This window comes from Fusarium falciforme, chromosome 1 (genome assembly GCF_026873545.1).
Source record: "Fusarium falciforme chromosome 1, complete sequence".
Lineage (NCBI taxonomy): Eukaryota > Fungi > Ascomycota > Sordariomycetes > Hypocreales > Nectriaceae > Fusarium > Fusarium falciforme.
The window spans coordinates 6,643,201-6,659,450 of NC_070544.1; the positions used below are offsets into that span (position 1 = coordinate 6,643,201).

General features: G+C 49.9%; 5 protein-coding genes across 5 annotated transcripts; 1 reads left to right on the forward strand and 4 right to left on the reverse strand.

Annotated features, from left to right (window-relative positions):
• Positions 1-1,315: 1,315 nt before the first annotated feature.
• On the forward strand, positions 1,316-2,224 carry NCS54_00191500 (NAD(P)-bd-dom domain-containing protein; the record flags this gene model as incomplete). The annotated part of the gene is made up of 1 exon (XM_053147527.1): positions 1,316-2,224. One exon carries the CDS (start codon positions 1,316-1,318, stop codon positions 2,222-2,224), a length of 909 nt encoding a protein of 302 aa, XP_053003502.1.
• Positions 2,225-2,345: 121 nt separating this feature from the next.
• NCS54_00191600 (Hydrolase-4 domain-containing protein) lies at positions 2,346-3,785 on the reverse strand (the record flags this gene model as incomplete). Its single annotated transcript, XM_053147528.1, has 1 exon — positions 2,346-3,785. The coding sequence occupies exon 1, from the start codon at positions 3,741-3,743 to the stop codon at positions 2,346-2,348; it is 1,398 nt and encodes a 465-aa protein (XP_053003503.1). The 5' UTR covers positions 3,744-3,785.
• A 378-nt stretch (positions 3,786-4,163) lies between these two features.
• Positions 4,164-5,824, reverse strand: NCS54_00191700 (Hypothetical protein; the record flags this gene model as incomplete). The annotated part of the gene is made up of 7 exons (XM_053147529.1): positions 4,164-4,353; positions 4,401-4,705; positions 4,757-4,894; positions 4,949-5,378; positions 5,435-5,511; positions 5,646-5,693; positions 5,750-5,824. The coding sequence occupies 7 exons, from the start codon at positions 5,822-5,824 to the stop codon at positions 4,164-4,166; spliced, it is 1,263 nt and encodes a 420-aa protein (XP_053003504.1).
• Positions 5,825-7,325: 1,501 nt separating this feature from the next.
• Positions 7,326-9,053, reverse strand: NCS54_00191800 (Hypothetical protein; the record flags this gene model as incomplete). The annotated part of the gene is made up of 5 exons (XM_053147530.1): positions 7,326-7,494; positions 7,559-7,725; positions 7,774-7,853; positions 7,901-8,921; positions 8,973-9,053. The coding sequence occupies 5 exons, from the start codon at positions 9,051-9,053 to the stop codon at positions 7,326-7,328; spliced, it is 1,518 nt and encodes a 505-aa protein (XP_053003505.1).
• Positions 9,054-13,876: 4,823 nt separating this feature from the next.
• Positions 13,877-15,610, reverse strand: NCS54_00191900 (General substrate transporter; the record flags this gene model as incomplete). The annotated part of the gene is made up of 2 exons (XM_053147531.1): positions 13,877-15,290; positions 15,441-15,610. 2 exons carry the CDS (start codon positions 15,608-15,610, stop codon positions 13,877-13,879), a joined length of 1,584 nt encoding a protein of 527 aa, XP_053003506.1.
• Between the last annotated feature and the right edge of the window lie 640 nt (positions 15,611-16,250).

The following is a 16,250-nucleotide window of genomic DNA, read 5'->3' on the forward strand; positions in this document are numbered from 1 at the left end:
ATGAAGCAGTCAGTTCTTTTTAAATGCTGAGCCTCGTCAAACTCGGAGATGCGACGGCCTAAACCAGACAGGCTGTTCCGATCACCTCAGGTCCTGCCCAGAGAGATCAACCTACACGATTCGTTGATATGCTTCAAGATCGCCAATCTCGGCATTCTCGCACAAGCGGAAGTCCGAGCAAGTCCGTGACCGAATGCCGCACAAGTCCCTCTACTACACCATAGGCTGTTTCTGACGCCACAAAGCCCATCCCAAAGCCTGTTTCTAGGTTAATAGACCTGCTACATGTTGATAGGGCAATTAGAAGCCTGCACAGTCACCCTTGTAGGCCACAAAGCTGATGTCACTCTCTACCAAGTCAGTCTGACTATCAACAAAACAAGATAGAGCTGGAAGACCTTATTCCGAATGTACTTGAGATTACTTTTATTTCAAACTTTTATTTCAACCATGGCAGTTGAAGAGATAGAGACGTGATATACATATTAGCTGTAGGAGCTGCATATGTCGGGTGGCAATGTTGCTCCTAAGAGCCAAAGTAATGTGCCTTCATTATTTCCGGCCAAATGCCTCGTACCTAACCATGTAGCCTCCAAAAACCACGAGAGAAGGGGACCAAGGTGTATTTCGAGAGGCTGGTATTTGGAACAGGTAGCCCAAAATAGAAAATGAGTCACTAGCTAGCTATGACTGATTCAAGACAGTGTCTTGGCGGGGGACCGTGAGGAAGATGGGCGGTGCAACACAAGGGTTAAGAAGAAGTGGGGACGGAGGCTTCACAGAATCGTGGGTTGGACAACCTCTCAACACCACGAAGGAAGAGATGAGAAATCTCAACAGACAACCACACGAGTTGGCTTTTAGGAGGAAAGGGGAACATGGTATTTCGTTTTTTTTTCTTCTTAAATACAGGCAAAAGAAGGCTTAAAGTTGTCCATTTTACACTCCCCTTCAAAGAGAACCCTGGCCGCATATTGCCAACTCCATCTCGGCAGTTGCTGGTTTACATTGGAGAGCCTAAGATCGAAGGCTCCCCGATCGCACCAACAAAGAGTCGGCTCAACAGTGCTGCCGACATTAACGAATTCAAAATTTCTCGCTTTTTAATTTCTAAGCGTGATCTGATGCATTTATTTCCCCCTTTTCTCGTGGTTTCTTTCTCTTCTCCAAGTCCTATAAATTTTACCTTCTCTCCTACGTCAACCTCGATATTCTCCACCAACACCCAAACCCGCATCAAGTTTTCCGTCATCATCGCCAACTCTCAATCTCATTCCACTTCTCCTTCTATCCTCATCTCTGTTAAGTTCTCGTCATGAAGGTCGCAATTGGAGGACTCGGAGACGTCTCCAAGTATCTCCTGGAAGAGCTTCCAAAGGAAGGTCATGACCTTGTCGCCCTCACTCAAAGCCTCAAGCCGCACATCATGACGGTCGAGCAGCGAGTGACCGACTACTCTGTCTCGAACCTCAAGAAGCATCTTGCCGATTGCGACGCCGTCGTTTCTGCAATCACCATCCACGCCCCAGAGTTTTCCTCCATCCACCTGGCACTTCTTAAGGCTTGCAAGGAGTCTCCAAAGTGCAAGCGGTTCCTCCCCTCTGTTTGGGCTGGAAACTATGAAGAGGTCAATGACCAGCCGCTCTACGCTGGTGAGGATCTACTACCCATCCTCGAGGCCCTCCGGGTGCAGAAAGATGTTTACTGGACTTTCTTCTGCCAGGGATGGATGGCGGATTACATTCTCCCTTCCGATCAACGACATCTCGCTGATTTCGGCAAACGATGGGTTCAAAACTACGACACCAAGGTCTTCACCCTCTATGGAAATGGTGCCCAGAAGGTCGACTTTACGTCGGCCAGAGACACGACCCGTGCTGTCGGTGTGCTCCTGAACCATGACCCCGAAACTTGGGAACAGTTTACTTGTGTCTCAGGCCAACAGATGACCTGGCGAGAGCTCTGGGAGTTCGTTAAAGCACGGGAACCCGAGTATACGCTCCAGAAGAAGTCACTGGCCCAGAGCATCAAACAGTTCATCGCAAAGAGGAGCAAGGAAGAGGTGGCTGCAGCTATGTACGAGGTGATGGGTCACAGCGACGCCCTCGCGTTTCCGGACGGCAAGGTAGAGCGACACCGAGAGAAGTTCTTCAAGGGCATGAAATTCCGGACTCCGGCCGAGCTGTATGATGAAGCCGTCGCAAACCCTGGGGTTATCGTTTAAGAGTTGGGCGATGCTTTCGGGTTTCAGCCTTGTCGGTCGTTAAAGAAAAGAATGGAGACTAGGTTGAGATTCTTGAATCGTGACAGTATTGCTACATAGTAAAGTCAACACTTGTTCTTACTTAACACCCAGCGCTTCCGCCTGTCTCTGTATCCAAAATCCAACGACTGATGTCACGAACAACCTCTAGGTCCACATTCCCCGGTACATCATAATCAGCTGGCGTAGATTTCCCTTCTCCTTTGATGAAACAATGATCAAGTCCTTCATAATCACGTAAACGAGTATTGTTCTTGTTGCCGAGCACACGCTCCCATTCAACCCAATCATCCTCTACCGTGACTTGATAATCGCGCGAGCCTTGAAGCAACAGCATCGGCTTCTCCAACTTCTGCGCGGTACCAACAGGATCAAGTTCACGGACGCTGTTCCAGTAAGAAGCGGGAAGACCAAATGGAAGATCTTTCGATAATGTAGCACCAGAATCTGCTGCATCGGCTTTTTGTTCTGCCTCCGCAATGAGCTCCTGCATGGCTTCCACTGGCTCACTATCCAAAGAGGCAAAGTAACGAAGTTGCCGAACATAAGCCCTGTGCAGAGGCTGGCTCGGCGCAGCAAGTAAGACAACCCCACGTATCCGGTCATCGGTTTGGGCCAGATGAGGGGCGACAGTCGCGCCGAGACTATGCCCGATGATAAAGATCCTGTTAGGATCAATTTCAGAGTGTTGCCTTGCATGGGTGATGGCATCGTTGGCCTGATCAAGGTACTCATCACCGACTGTGATGGTTGCACTGTTTTTGAACTTTTGCGCATGCCTGAGGGTCACCTTATCGAACCGGATAGAAGCAATGCCATGTTGAGCGAGGCCTAAAGCAATGTCTTTGAGAGGCTTCACTGAACCAACGGTCGAGTCCATATCGCAAGGCCCAGAACCAGAGAGAAAGATGACGCAAGGGAAAACACCCGGTTCCTTTGGAAGACAGAGAATCCCTGGTACTTCCAGTTTCGACCCAAGTTTAAGTTCTACCTCCCGCTCAGCACCAAGCTCAGTGTAGGGAGGAGGCTTCCACTCTTGACCCAGCCCAGCAGCAAAAAGCGGACTGACGCGAAGGCCTATAAGTTTACCCGAGGATCGCATTTGGATGATCAAGGCAAGATTTGCTCTGGAGAAATGAACTGGTACCTTGGCAGAGAGAAACCAGCCGCCAGAGATAACCGGTTGTCCAATTCGCTGGATCGGTCCCGTGGTTGCAGTGATCATTTGCCAGCCTTTTTCCAACACAGTCTCGGTGAGGAAAAATCGCAAAGGCAAAGCAAACTGGTTGCGCAAGTAACTCCAGCGACCATCTTGAAGGAGTTGAATAGTCGTGGTCGCTATGATTGACAACTGCTGTTCGTTATAGTAACCTCGGCTGATCCACGAAGGCAGAAGTTCATAGAGACGAGAGAGGAGGGCAACGACATGATGCCCCGCATTCTGTAATAAAGAGGTCAAATTCACCAAAAGACTCGACATGATTCCAGTTAAAGCCTTGCTGGAAACATGCCGGAAATGAGGTGTGATGTGGAATGATTGGAAAAAGTAAGACGAAGTTGGTTGTTGGTTGTAGCCTGGAGCTGAAACTAATATCGGATTAATGGTGGCCCGGTTTGCCTTACGATCATCGTCTAGGTGCATGCCCCTTGTCACCCTGACTTCCACAGCTTATTATAGGCTAACCTTAACCTAAAATGCACAACTAACGGTGAGAGCGCGGTGTGGGTTAATGGAAGGTAGAGACATTAAGTAGTAATTGGTTATAAAGGGGAAACACAGTGCATTTCCATCTTATATTCCTTATGCCTAAGTAGATCCGGAACTAAGTTAAACCAGGCTATAGCTACCCGTTGGCTCATGTTATTACGCATTGACTACTATTCTTCTCGGCGACATGTATCAAACGGTTGCCTTATTTGCAGACTCCTCTGTAGCATCACCTTTCTCAGTCGCATGCTCTGGTAAGCCGTCGGCCTCACTCTCGTAACTAACACGGTCCTCAACCTTCCAAATGGTCAAGACGGCCGGAAACAAGCTGGCCGTCCAGAAGAGAACGTTGATAACTGTTGTATAAAAAGGCGAGAATTTGCTAGCCAAATTAATAACCCTCACACGCCCTTGATTCAATTAACTTACCTGCTGTTAATACCAAATGCTGCGCACTGTCCCCAACTCTCCACACCGCGCAACAAGCCCGTCGACCGGCTCAGCTCCAGTGTGCCATCACCAATCGTACCAATGAGGAAGTACAAGTAGTTCTGGACCATATTTCCGCTCGTCTGAAGCATAATGTAGATGCCAAATGCCCGACCGAAACCTGGCGAGGTCCAGTCGAGGTAGTCAGGGCGCTTCTGCTCGAAACCATGCTGAACGATGAGCACCCAGATCCAAAGAGAAGTAAAAAGGCCAGCAGAAAAGATGAAGCCGTAGCGGATACGGGACTGGGAATGTTAGATGTTGTAGTAGTAAAGAAAGATACAGTGTTGATTTACCTTGACCGTGATCTTGCTAGAGTCGAGGAAGATGCCGAAGAGGATGCATGCAAGGGTGCCAGTGATAGCAGACAAGAACGAAGCCAGAGCTCGAGCCCGAACAGTAAAGTACAAGGTCAGGTATGTCGACGCATAGCCCTATAAATCATCAGCAATATTGACAGTATTGGTTGTTCACGGACGCATTCCTACCCAATAAAACCAACTGGAAAAGAAAATCGGTAGCAAGAGTCCAATTTTACGTGTTGTAACTGTCCTCCACAACATTCGCAGCTGCTCCTTGGCTGGGGTTTTGGCCTCGACGATGATATGCGTGCCATCCGGTCGCTGTGTCTTATTCGGAGGGGCAAGTAAAAATGCCACAGGAAAAGAGAGGACTTGCAGGCAGACAAAGACAAGGATAGTCACATAGGACACTTTGCCGCCTGTTGAGCGATTGGCATTGAGGCCGAGGTTGATGGCACCACCGATGAGCTGTCCACTATTCTTGAAGCCAAGCCAAAGAGCGAGATAGCGTCCTCGCTTTGCATGCTCAGGATATGAGAGGATGATGGCGCCCTCGGCGGCCCAATACAGGCCTGCACTGACACCGCATATGGCAGCACCGAAGATAACAAACCATCTTGATAAATAAGTTAAATACACGAGTATGGATGAATTATGAAAGAGGGAACGTACTCAGTGCCAAAGCGATTGTTCTGATAAAGAGCGGCGCTGTAGACGGACCAGCCCAGAGTACCAGCAATCAAGGTGTTCTTGACCCCGATCCAGTTGACGAAAATAGGGGAGAGAATACAGAACAAGCCCATCAGTCCAAAGACCAGCGAGTTTCCAGCGTTGACCCACGCAATGTCAGTTGATGTCACAGGAAGCAATATTATGAACGTACTAGATACGGCTCAAGTGCACCACCTGCGCCCAGCGAGTTGTTCGCGTTCTGGAGGAGAATGTTAGCAAAATGTATCCAACAAGAGAAAAAAGCTGATTGCTTACCCATAATCCAGGACCCAGCAGCGCAATGATACCGCAGATGATCATCTGGGCTAAAACACTCCTTCGGAACGACATGGTTGCTCTCTATGTCCGAGAATACGATGTGTTCTTAAGGAAAATAAGAACAGGAAAAGCAGCCCGATGGAGAAAATCTGCACGGATCTGGGCTCATGCATGTAGTAGTATAATAAGCTTAAATTGTATGACAGAAGGAAAGAAAGGAAGAAGATATAAAGGATCACCTACAGTAGTAAGACGAATTGCTCACCGCAGACCTGCGATGGCGCAATCGCAGGATCCCGTATAGTGTCTTGGCGCTCGCTGACATTTTCACCTCGCGCTGTATAGGAGTTTGGGAAATCTTGACACGCAAGGCAAAATCGAATCGTTCTCGCAAGGAAGAATGACGAAATTTGTCTCGATCTTTTGACATGATAACATGATTCGAGTCTCAGACCTGTTGGCATTCTTTATCAGTGGTGTCATTTGCATGAGTGTACAGTAAATCTCGTTCCGGGTGGATATAGAAACCTGGGCCTGGGTCATTAGAATACCACCTGCCAGATGGGGCAACACCTTAACCTAGTACGGTGGGGGTTGAAAAAAAGGAATGTCAGACCTGCTTCCTTTGAGCTGCTAGTTTTTCATGGGATCCATATCAGCTTCGCGAGGAATCTACGGTCGAGCTCGAGCCTCGAGCCATGGACAACGAAACGCGATGAAATTCCACTACATGATGATTGAGAGGTGTCGATAGGAAGAGAGTGTCTGTTGGAGTACTTTGAAGACGAGAATATCTTCTGCAGTTGAGGTTACGGCGGGGACAATGGATGAGGTTCGTCTGGACGCCGCGGACGCCGAGAGCCCAGCGATCAGCCAAGAGTGTGCCGTCTCCCTGCCCGCTTTGTCGGGGACGCTACCATAGTAAGCTAACCCCGAGATTCGCAGGATCTGCCCTACCGCTGCATTCTCGGCTTGGACTTTTGACGCTAGAAACAGTTGGCGTCTGAGATGTCGCAAAAGAGCACATGACGAGCAGACCATCGAGCCTATATCCGAGCATCGATTAACAACGGGTGGAAGAAGCTGGATGACTACTACAAAACACTCGGGGAACCTCCATTCTTTGCGGCAGCCATCATGCTTCATCGGAGGGCCTAGATTGGCTGGCTAGAGCCTATTTAGGTCTCTGAGCAGTAACCTGCCTAGGTCTGTGATGCCGAGGTTAGAATCAAAGGTTACTTCACCAGTGAGTGCGACGCGAACCAGGGCCTTATGTGTTCTCGTATATATATACGAACCATTTAGCCCTTGTTGTCATTCCGCTTGGGCTCCTGCCGTAGTAGGACTGCCCAGTTTCGGAGTGAGGGGAGGTTGTGTGGCCGTTTCCCATCTCCTTCCCGCTTCCTTTCACATCTTGCAAGATGCCCTCTAAACATGGCAGCTTCGTGGGACGCTTTTCAGATGAGCCAATTGGGCTGCTGATAAACGTGTTCAGTCCTTTACCAGACTGCTAGAATGCACATCGGCATCAGGGCCTCAATCTCTCTAAGCAAGGCCCAAGGCAACCACACCACTAATCCTCGCCTCCTTCTCCCACCGGGGTCAGCTTCACCTTCAGATCGCCCTTTTCCCAAAGATTAAAAACCTTTTGGTCATTCCAGTTCTTACTCTCCGAAACCAATTCGAGGTCAAACTTCCACAACAGGTGTGCAAGAATAAGCCTCATTTCAGCATAGGCGAGACTGAATACGGACCAAGATTAGTCACTGCCTCTCAATGCGCGATTTTGAATACATCAATACTCACTTCTTCCCAAGGCAGTTGCGCGGGCCAATAGAAAAGGGCTGCAGCACTTCCTTTGCGTCACCGTCATATCGAGGGTCGCCGAGCCAGCGTTCAGGAACAAATATCTTGGGGTCGCGGAAGTTGATCTCGCTCTGGTAGGCTGACCAATGTGAGACTGACACTTTGGTCTACGGCTGGGTCAGATTTAGTGAAAAAGTACTTGCGTATCAACTCACATCTTCAGGGATCTGATAGCCCTCGATCTCCTCACCACCTTTGGGTGTCTCTCTGGGGAGGCCAATAGGCACCGGTGGATCTGCTTCCTCATCAGTATGGTCTTTCAAGACAGTTCAACCGACTTACACATGCGTGATCCTTCACTAAAAGCCGCGATCATGTACCGAAGCTGATTGACCCTGGCGATAGTAATCTCCTGCTCGCTCGTAAATGAAGTGCGAATCTCTTTCACCAAGCTCTCATACTTGTCCTGGTTGGTCAAGAGCTGAAAGGTCACACCACTAAGCAGCGTCGCAGTCGTCTCGCTCCCGGCAATGATGAGAATCTTGGCATTCTCGGCAATTTCAGATCGAGTCATTCCCTTTTCATCATTATGACGGAGAATGTACGACATGAAATCCTCACGGTTCGTGTCACGACTCTCAATCCGCTTCATGGCCGTGGACTTGGACAGCTGGAAGTGCTCTTCCAGGCTGCGCTTGAGGTGAGCCGGCATCAAGAGTGAAACAAACCTGCCGAGTCCGAGACGTTGCATGGCGGCTCGTAGCGGCCCTGTCTTGACAGACGAAAAGATCATGGCCACCCATGGGTGGTATCCGCCGCTGTCGAGGCATCCAAATGACTGGCCGAATGCCAGATCACCGATGATGTCAAAGGTGGTGAAGTTGTACCATCGAACAATGTCAATGGCTGTACCTTGGTGTGCAAGCTCAATGAGGCGCAAGATGAACTTGTCAACATAGTGTTGCATGATCTCTTCTTGTCCACGTAAAGCTCGATCCGAGAAGGCGTGGGCGAGAAGTCGGCGGAACCGACGATGATCCTCGGTGTTGGCATTGATAATGTCGGTTTGGTCGCGAACAGGCTTGTAAAAGAGTGCATCTTTCTCAAACGTCTGTGCCATGCTGGTTTTGTGGCCGTAGATCTTCTTCATGGCATCTGCCGTGATGAAGGAGACATCATTGTGGGTGAATCGCACAACGGGTCCGTATTGGTCATGGAGCTCTTTCAGTCTCCTCTCCCAGTTGCCCTGAATCCAGTAGTAGAAAAAGGGCAGCTGAGTAAAGGAGTAAAGGCGTGGGCCTGGTACTTTTGCAAGAGGATGGAAGAAGGCGTAGTAGATTCCACTTGCAAAGAAATACAAAACCTAGGTAGACATGTTAGCATCCCTTTCAGGTTCAAGACAAAGGTACCTTACCGCCAGAGCAGCAACCAAAATTGCTACCCCTAGGGGTGGGGCATTGTCCATTCGTTGAAAGTAGTGAGAAAGGGCAGGCATTCTGGCGTATTGAATCGTGATAGTAAGAGGGATATGAGCATGAGTGAGGACATAAAGAACAACAAAAGAACGGTAAAAAAGCATTTTTATATTCCTCTAATCTGCTTTGCCCGTCACGGAAGCCAGATCTTTCGGCAATCAACTCGTCATCTGTCCCATCTTGATTCGCATTACCGTCACTTACACCCCGAGACCCCGATAACTATTTTGTTTCACATGTTGATAGATCGAATCATTCTTGCATCTTCTTGATCTCGTCGGGTGTAGAATAGGAAGCATGCATTCGGGAAATGTTCCGTCCCCGCAGCCAGCCGCGTCAATACGAATCATGTCCATGGTTTACGTCGTCCTTCCCTGTCTATAAACCTTGATATAGTTTCAGTTGTATGCCGGCTTCCCGCCGTGCATATGCAAGTACCCGCTGCCTGTAACTTGATCGTCTCGGGTCGGGGACTTGGTGCTGCCCGTTTGCGGGGCAAGAGAGCCTTCTAGAGCCGTTTTCCTGGCCGAAGACTTTGCGATCGCCACATTCGTATGCTCAATCTTGAGCACTGGTTACTCCTCTTACTCTTCAAGCCTTTTCTTGTCTATCCTACGTCCAGCGGAGTCTACTATTTACCATCTGTGGAACCAATTTGTTAGAATTTGTCGTCACTTGAGTCAAAAACATCACCCCGGTCAACTTTCTCATAGCTGGCGTAATCTTCAACCCCCCCCCCCCAACCCAAAAGAGCCCTTCAATTTGGCCGGTTTCGTGCGAAGTTTTATGATATAGAGCTAGTGGATATCGGGAGTCTCTGTCAGTCTTGCCTACCATTGGTCCCTCCCACCTAAGAGGTCTCCAAGAAACGTCACACAACTGTCTTTTTAATTTTATGCCGTACAAGCCAAGGGGTATCACTGGCAATGTCGGCCAGAAGCTTGTCCGGTCGCTCAGCAAACATAGTCATCAAGTCTGCGGCCTTACGCACAGCCCCTCAAAGCTATCCCCTGAGACTCTAGCCGCTCTGGAGCGATTCGAAGTTTGCTCTAGCTACGACGACATCACAGCGTTGGATAGCACCTGCACTAGTGTCGATGCGGTTGTTTGTGCCTGTGGCTTAGATCCTCGCTTGCAGCTTGATAGACAGCTGCTTCTTCTCCGGGCCACCAAGAGGGCTGGAGTCAAAATCTACATTACTGCCAGCTAGAATGGTGACTAGAGCAAGTTATAGCTAGGCAAGCATGAGGCCTACGATGCCTATGTATCCTTCAGACACCACGTCGAGATAACTTCTCCGATCAAGCCTACCTACATATCCATTAGAATCTTTGCCGAAACTATATTCTCCATGTTTGGCCACGGTCACGTCGGGCCTAAAATGCCCTTGGTTTGGGATACAAGAACTAAGGCCATGAAAATTTGGGAAACCAGCCACACGACTTAGTTTTGGACTACTGAGACGGATACGGCCGAGTTCACCGCTGGGGTCATTCAACGGGACGACAACGCAAAGGGCGGTTTTTAGAACGTATGCTCTAGTGCCTGATCTCTTTGGCAAATCGCAGAGATTTACGAACGCGAGCGTGACGTCAAAGTGACTCAATATCCAGGGCTCTATCGACAAGCTTGAGGCCAAGGCACTGGATGCGAGGAGTAAAGGGGATAAGAGGAAATGCTATCTCTACACTGGACTATTCTACTAGCTTCATACTAGCAACGGGGCCCTCAACTTTCACAAGCTAGACAACGACCAACTCACAGTCTCGGGGGCGACTATTAAAGAGTTCTTAAGACAAAACCCTCATATCTAGGAGTAGCATTTTGTGGAACACAATGACCACTATGCCATACGGCAAAAGTAGAAGATACCTTCTGCTATTGTAGAGGCATTTTGGGTCATTTATGCGGCTCAAAAAATTTGGGTTTCTTATGCAGAGTATAGCATCTAAATTAGACGAGCCGCATTTATTGTTATTCATGTGATGGTCGCTGATGCAATAGAATTCTATAAGACAGGTAGCTATAAATCGAGTAGAGACTTCTTTCACAAGCGGACTACTAGCCAGAGGATCGGAAGCAGGCCAGGCTAGTTAATCGTTGCCGTGCTCCGGCTCGTCATTCAACCTTGGGGAGAAATGCTTCCACCTCAATCTCCAAGTGCAAGTCGGGCCGCAACAGCTTATGGACATCAACACCAGTAAAGAGAGACCGGTTCGCACCAACATATTCAATCAGAATTCGATGCAGCGTGGGGCCAAATTCTCATCAGTGTTGGCGTGATGCGTATTGACCTATTGCAATGGTCATGTGGTCAGCCAAGAACAACGAATCTTTGAAGAGATACAGGAGCCCTCAAGGCAGGCCTGAGCTCGGTGAACTCACAGTGGACCTTCAAGAATCCTGGCTCATCTTTGAACTTAATCTCCCCAGGATGAGTGAGATCGATGGGATACTCAACGGCTCCCTCGCCTCGTCTGATGATGTCGATGGCCTTCTCGATCGCTCCTTTCTACGGAAAATATGTATTAGCTGCAAAGGTACGGTTAGCCGAGGGGCACTTACAACCTGTGCCAGATATGCCTCATCTGAGTCGAAAAGAAAACCTGGCAACTTGAACTTTGGCGGATCAACAAAGCCTAGACGAATTCCCTGCCAGTCGCTCCTGAACTGAACCTTAATGGACCTTGGCTCCTTGGCCGCTTGGAGGATGACATTTGTGATGTCGGCTAGGTCTCTGACAGACTTGGCCATGCCGCCAACTGTTTCGAACGTCGGCACAGCTTGAAAGATTCTATCTGTAGAGATGGTTTGGGGTGTACACTTGAGAGCATACAGTGCGGCTCTACTGGCTGGTGTAGTCAACGAGCCGTTCGCCTCGCCGCCGATCGAGACAGGACTGTATCCTGCGGCAACAGCCAGGGCAGACCCAGTCGATGAGCCTCCAGGATTCTAGGTATTGGATGGCTAGTAAACGGCGAGCAAAGGGAAGCGGGGCACTCATACCGGGTTTGCGAGATCTTCTTCTTGTTTCTTGACCTTCTCAAAGACGTAGGCAGACCTTGCTTGACCCCCGAGAGCTGACAGGCCGCCGACGCCGCCCTCGCCTCTTTCTGAACGTCAGGCATGCATTGATCTAATGCCAGCACAGGGATAACCTACTTGCCAGCTCCAAACTCCTACCAGAATAGTTAGAACCAACTTTCAACGTTATTCGACAGGTGTCAAGAACTTACGGAAAGGTTCGCCTTCCCAATGACAACCAAGCCTGCCTTGGAGAGCTGCAGCACGTTGTTAGAATGGCCCGCAAGGTTGGGGACACTGGTAGGATTTGCATTTGCGTGCGTACCTGCTCAACAAGTTGAGATTCACCAGCGTTCTCGGTGTGGTCCAGGACTTTGGCACCCTGCGTCGTGGGAAGTTCCCAATATGGATGGGCATTGATAATGTCCTACTCTCGGTCAGTGTTGGGAGGACCTCATGCGCAATACGCGGCAAGAGATTGCACTGTTGGCTCAACGCACCTTGAGAATGATGGGAACGCTATGTAATGGGCCACTCACTTGGCCTCGCTGTCTCTCTTGATCCAATCCTCGTGCTTGTTCCAGGAGCTTTTCGCGAGGAGCAACCTTGATCATAGCGTGCAGAGCTGACCCTTTTTGGTCAAACTGTTCGATCTGTCGCAGGGAAAGGTCGATCAGCGCCTCGCTCGTGAGGGAACCATTGCCTAGAAGCTGCTGAAGATCTTGGGCCGTGGCCACGAGCAGGGCCCGCTGAGTGTTGGGCCCACCGGCGAGATTGATCTTGAGCCGTGCCATCGGGTTCTGGCTACGGAGACCAGAGACGCAAGCGAGAAATGACAGTATTTGGAGGATGAGGATTTGAAAGAGGCCCTTCGTCGGAGCTTGGAGGAGATCATGGTCGGGTTGGCCACCGTGGGGCAGGAAGGAAGCGGAAGGAGGGGAACACAACACACCTACATCTGACGCTCACAATCACGAACCCTCTCGGAGCTGTGTTTCACCAACGCCGTTTTTACATGGAGTGAAGCGCTAGAGGGACAAGTAAACCTCAACTTGTTCCATCACTTCCGACCAGAGTGGTCTTTGAGTCACAGTTCTACGCACCCGGTAATATCCATGTTTTGGGAGCTGAGACATGTAAGTGACTGGTCCTCGGGAGGTGCACAATTCTTTTTTCCAGTGGCATTAGCTGGAGATCTTTTGACACCAACTGAATATAAGTGATGCTGACAACTTCCGCCATCACTAATGATGACATAGTTTCGCCTTGAGTTTGTTTGCTGCAGCCATCTGATCTGGATCTTGACCCAATGTCCCGCACGGAGCCCACCCTCGTCAAATACTGGGAGAAACTGGTCGTCACCCCGAAGGGTACGTTGACAAATCAGGATTTCTGCGCCCCGTGGATTGACTCCCATGTTTTCGGGAGCAGGCTGTGTCTGATCCAGCGCTACAACGAGTCTCAGAGACCCTAAGGAGGATGTGGCGGGATAGGAGGGATCCTGTAAGTTAGTGCACCGTCTGGGTTGTAATCGCCCTAGGGGTTTTGAGCCTGATCCTTTCGGCGTGCCCACTGGCAGTAAGGGCAGGACAGTTGGCTGTTGCACTTGAGCCGCCCACCGACGGCAACGAAAATAAGGTCGCCTGAGACTTTTGTGGGGAGCATTTTCGGTTAACCCTGCATCTTGATAATATGTGTTCGTTCTTCATCAACTCCTCCATTCATTGTCACTAAGACCCACGGCCACCGCTGCATATTTGTGCTAACCTTGACCTGAAACGCACCAATGATAACCAATTTAGCATATATCCACAACTACTCAGTTAATATGCTCAACAGTCTCCAGTTGGTTCCTCCTCTTTTCACCAGCTTTTTCCATATCAATAGCATCCTGTTCCGGAACTCCATCAAAGATATGGCAAATCTCTTCAAGGGAAGGACCCTTGGTCTCCGGATACAGCCACCATACCATAGCAAATTCAACCATGACCCATCCAATGAAGATGGTATAGAATTTCCAAGCCATATCTTCAAGGCCTACGGGAATAGCAAATGTCGAGAGAGCGATAAAGCCCAACGTCCAGAACTGGAAAACAGCCATTCCTCTCAAACGGAGATTATAAGGCAAAATCTCCGTGATGTAGAGGCCCAAGTTTCCGTTCAGACCGAGGTTATAGGCCGGAGAAAACAAGTAGATAAAGGCGACGACGGCGTAGCCCGCAGACTTATTTGAGGGGTTCTCGGCGAAGATAGCGCTTCCGGTCGTGATGGCAATCAAGCAGACAAAGACAGAAGCAAGCGCCCACAGAAAGAGTTTGCGTCTGCCCACCTTGCCAGGAAGGGTAGCAAAATATAGGGCAGAAAACCATGAAAGCATCTGAGAGGTTGCATTGATAAGCGTTTGTTGGAGGCTACTGGTCAGGCCAGCCGCCGTCAAGATGGGTGATAGATAGTAAGAGATAAAGGCGTTACCGGACATCTGGCTGATGCACGCACACCAGGTCAAGATAAAAAAACGTAGGCGATTGCCGGGTGTGCGCATGAATTCCCAGTAGTTGAGGAAGATGTTGCCCCAATCATTGGCTTCATCCAGAGCCAGCGCCTCCCTAATCTCGTTGAATTCGAACTGGACTAGAGCGTCGCTCTCGTCCCCTTCGGCGTGATATTTCGCCAACATTTTCAGAGCATCTTCATCACGTCCTCTTGAGACTAGCCATCGTGGGCTCTCTGGGACAAACCAGAGACCGATAAGTTGAATAACCGACGGCAAGCCCTGCAGGGCACAAGGGACACGCCACGAGGCACTGCTGTGGATTCTGAACGTGCCAAATGTCGTCCAGGCGGCAACGATCGAGCCAAGCGCATAGGAAGTCTGGAAGAGAGCCGTCGCAGTCGTTCTATGGTTTGGATGGGCTATTTCGGTGATAAGAGGCGCTCCTGACGCGTTGATCAAGACACTTCCCGCACCGATAATACCGCGACCGACCACAAACATGGCGACGTTCTTAGCGGCGCCCTGCAGAGCTGCTCCTATACAACATATGAAGGCCCCAGTCGCAATACCAGCGCGGCGGCCGAAGCGATCGCTGACGGAGGAAATCAACGGGATGACAATCAGCCCGCCGATAGGGTAGGCTCCGTTAAAGAGCCCTAGAGTCGCTCCCGTGGGTTCGCCGAAATATGCTCGCCATTGTTGCACAGCTTGGAGACCATTCATTAGGGACCCATCAAAGCTACATTGATAATAGATCATCAGCATTGTTCAAACGTTCAGGTGTAGAGATCCTGGGACGCGTTCTCAAGGGAAAGGGGTGGATCAACCACTCCACGCAGCCTGGCGGTGATGTTGTTTGGATTGAGTGAAACAGCGAAATAGCACATACCCAAGCGTAAAAATTGACACCAACGGGAAGATAATGAGAAGATTTAGGTTGCGCAAGTTCTTATACCGCCACCAATGCTTGGTATCGATGGAGCTCTGTGGTATGGCGAGGGCCGCGGCCTCACGCGCGTCTGTCCCACCGTTGACCGGAACGGGCTTGATGGACTTCATACTGATAAAGAAGGGATTCTCAGGACAAAGAAATATTGCTTCAGCACAGGAAAGCACAACGTGATTTGATGTTGTGTGAGCTGGACTACATGTAATCAGTGTCGAAGGACGCGAGTCAACCCCTAGCATTTTAACATGTTGTGCCTGGCACCCAATTGACCCGAAGCCCGAAGCCTCGGATATACCAGTTATAAACAAATCTTCTTAATCCGCTCTTGCCGCGTGAGTGAAGGCCGGCCTCGTCTAGAAATCGGGCCATGATCAGCTCGGGTGAGTGTGGGATGGAACTTGGTGAGCAGAAACTCCTTGAGAAAAGCGGGGATTCCGTGACATGACTAAGGTCTCCTGAGACAAAGATCCATGAAGACCTGAAGCTTTTCCATAAGACCCGAAGTCTTGCCGAGAATCTTGTGACGGCTAGTCCAACGTGAATGCGGGGGGTGATCCGGGGTGCGGGGGGGGGCACGGTCTAGAATCTCGGGAGGAATAAGGCCGAACCGCCCTCGGGGCCCAGCCCCGATGTGGGGGGTGGTTCGACATGCTGGGGCGGCAGTTATGATTCCAGAGAAAGAGCTGACCACCGTGTGTGTTGTGTTGTCCGCACCTTGACCGGGCTGTGCTGGTGTCATTCGCCGAATTA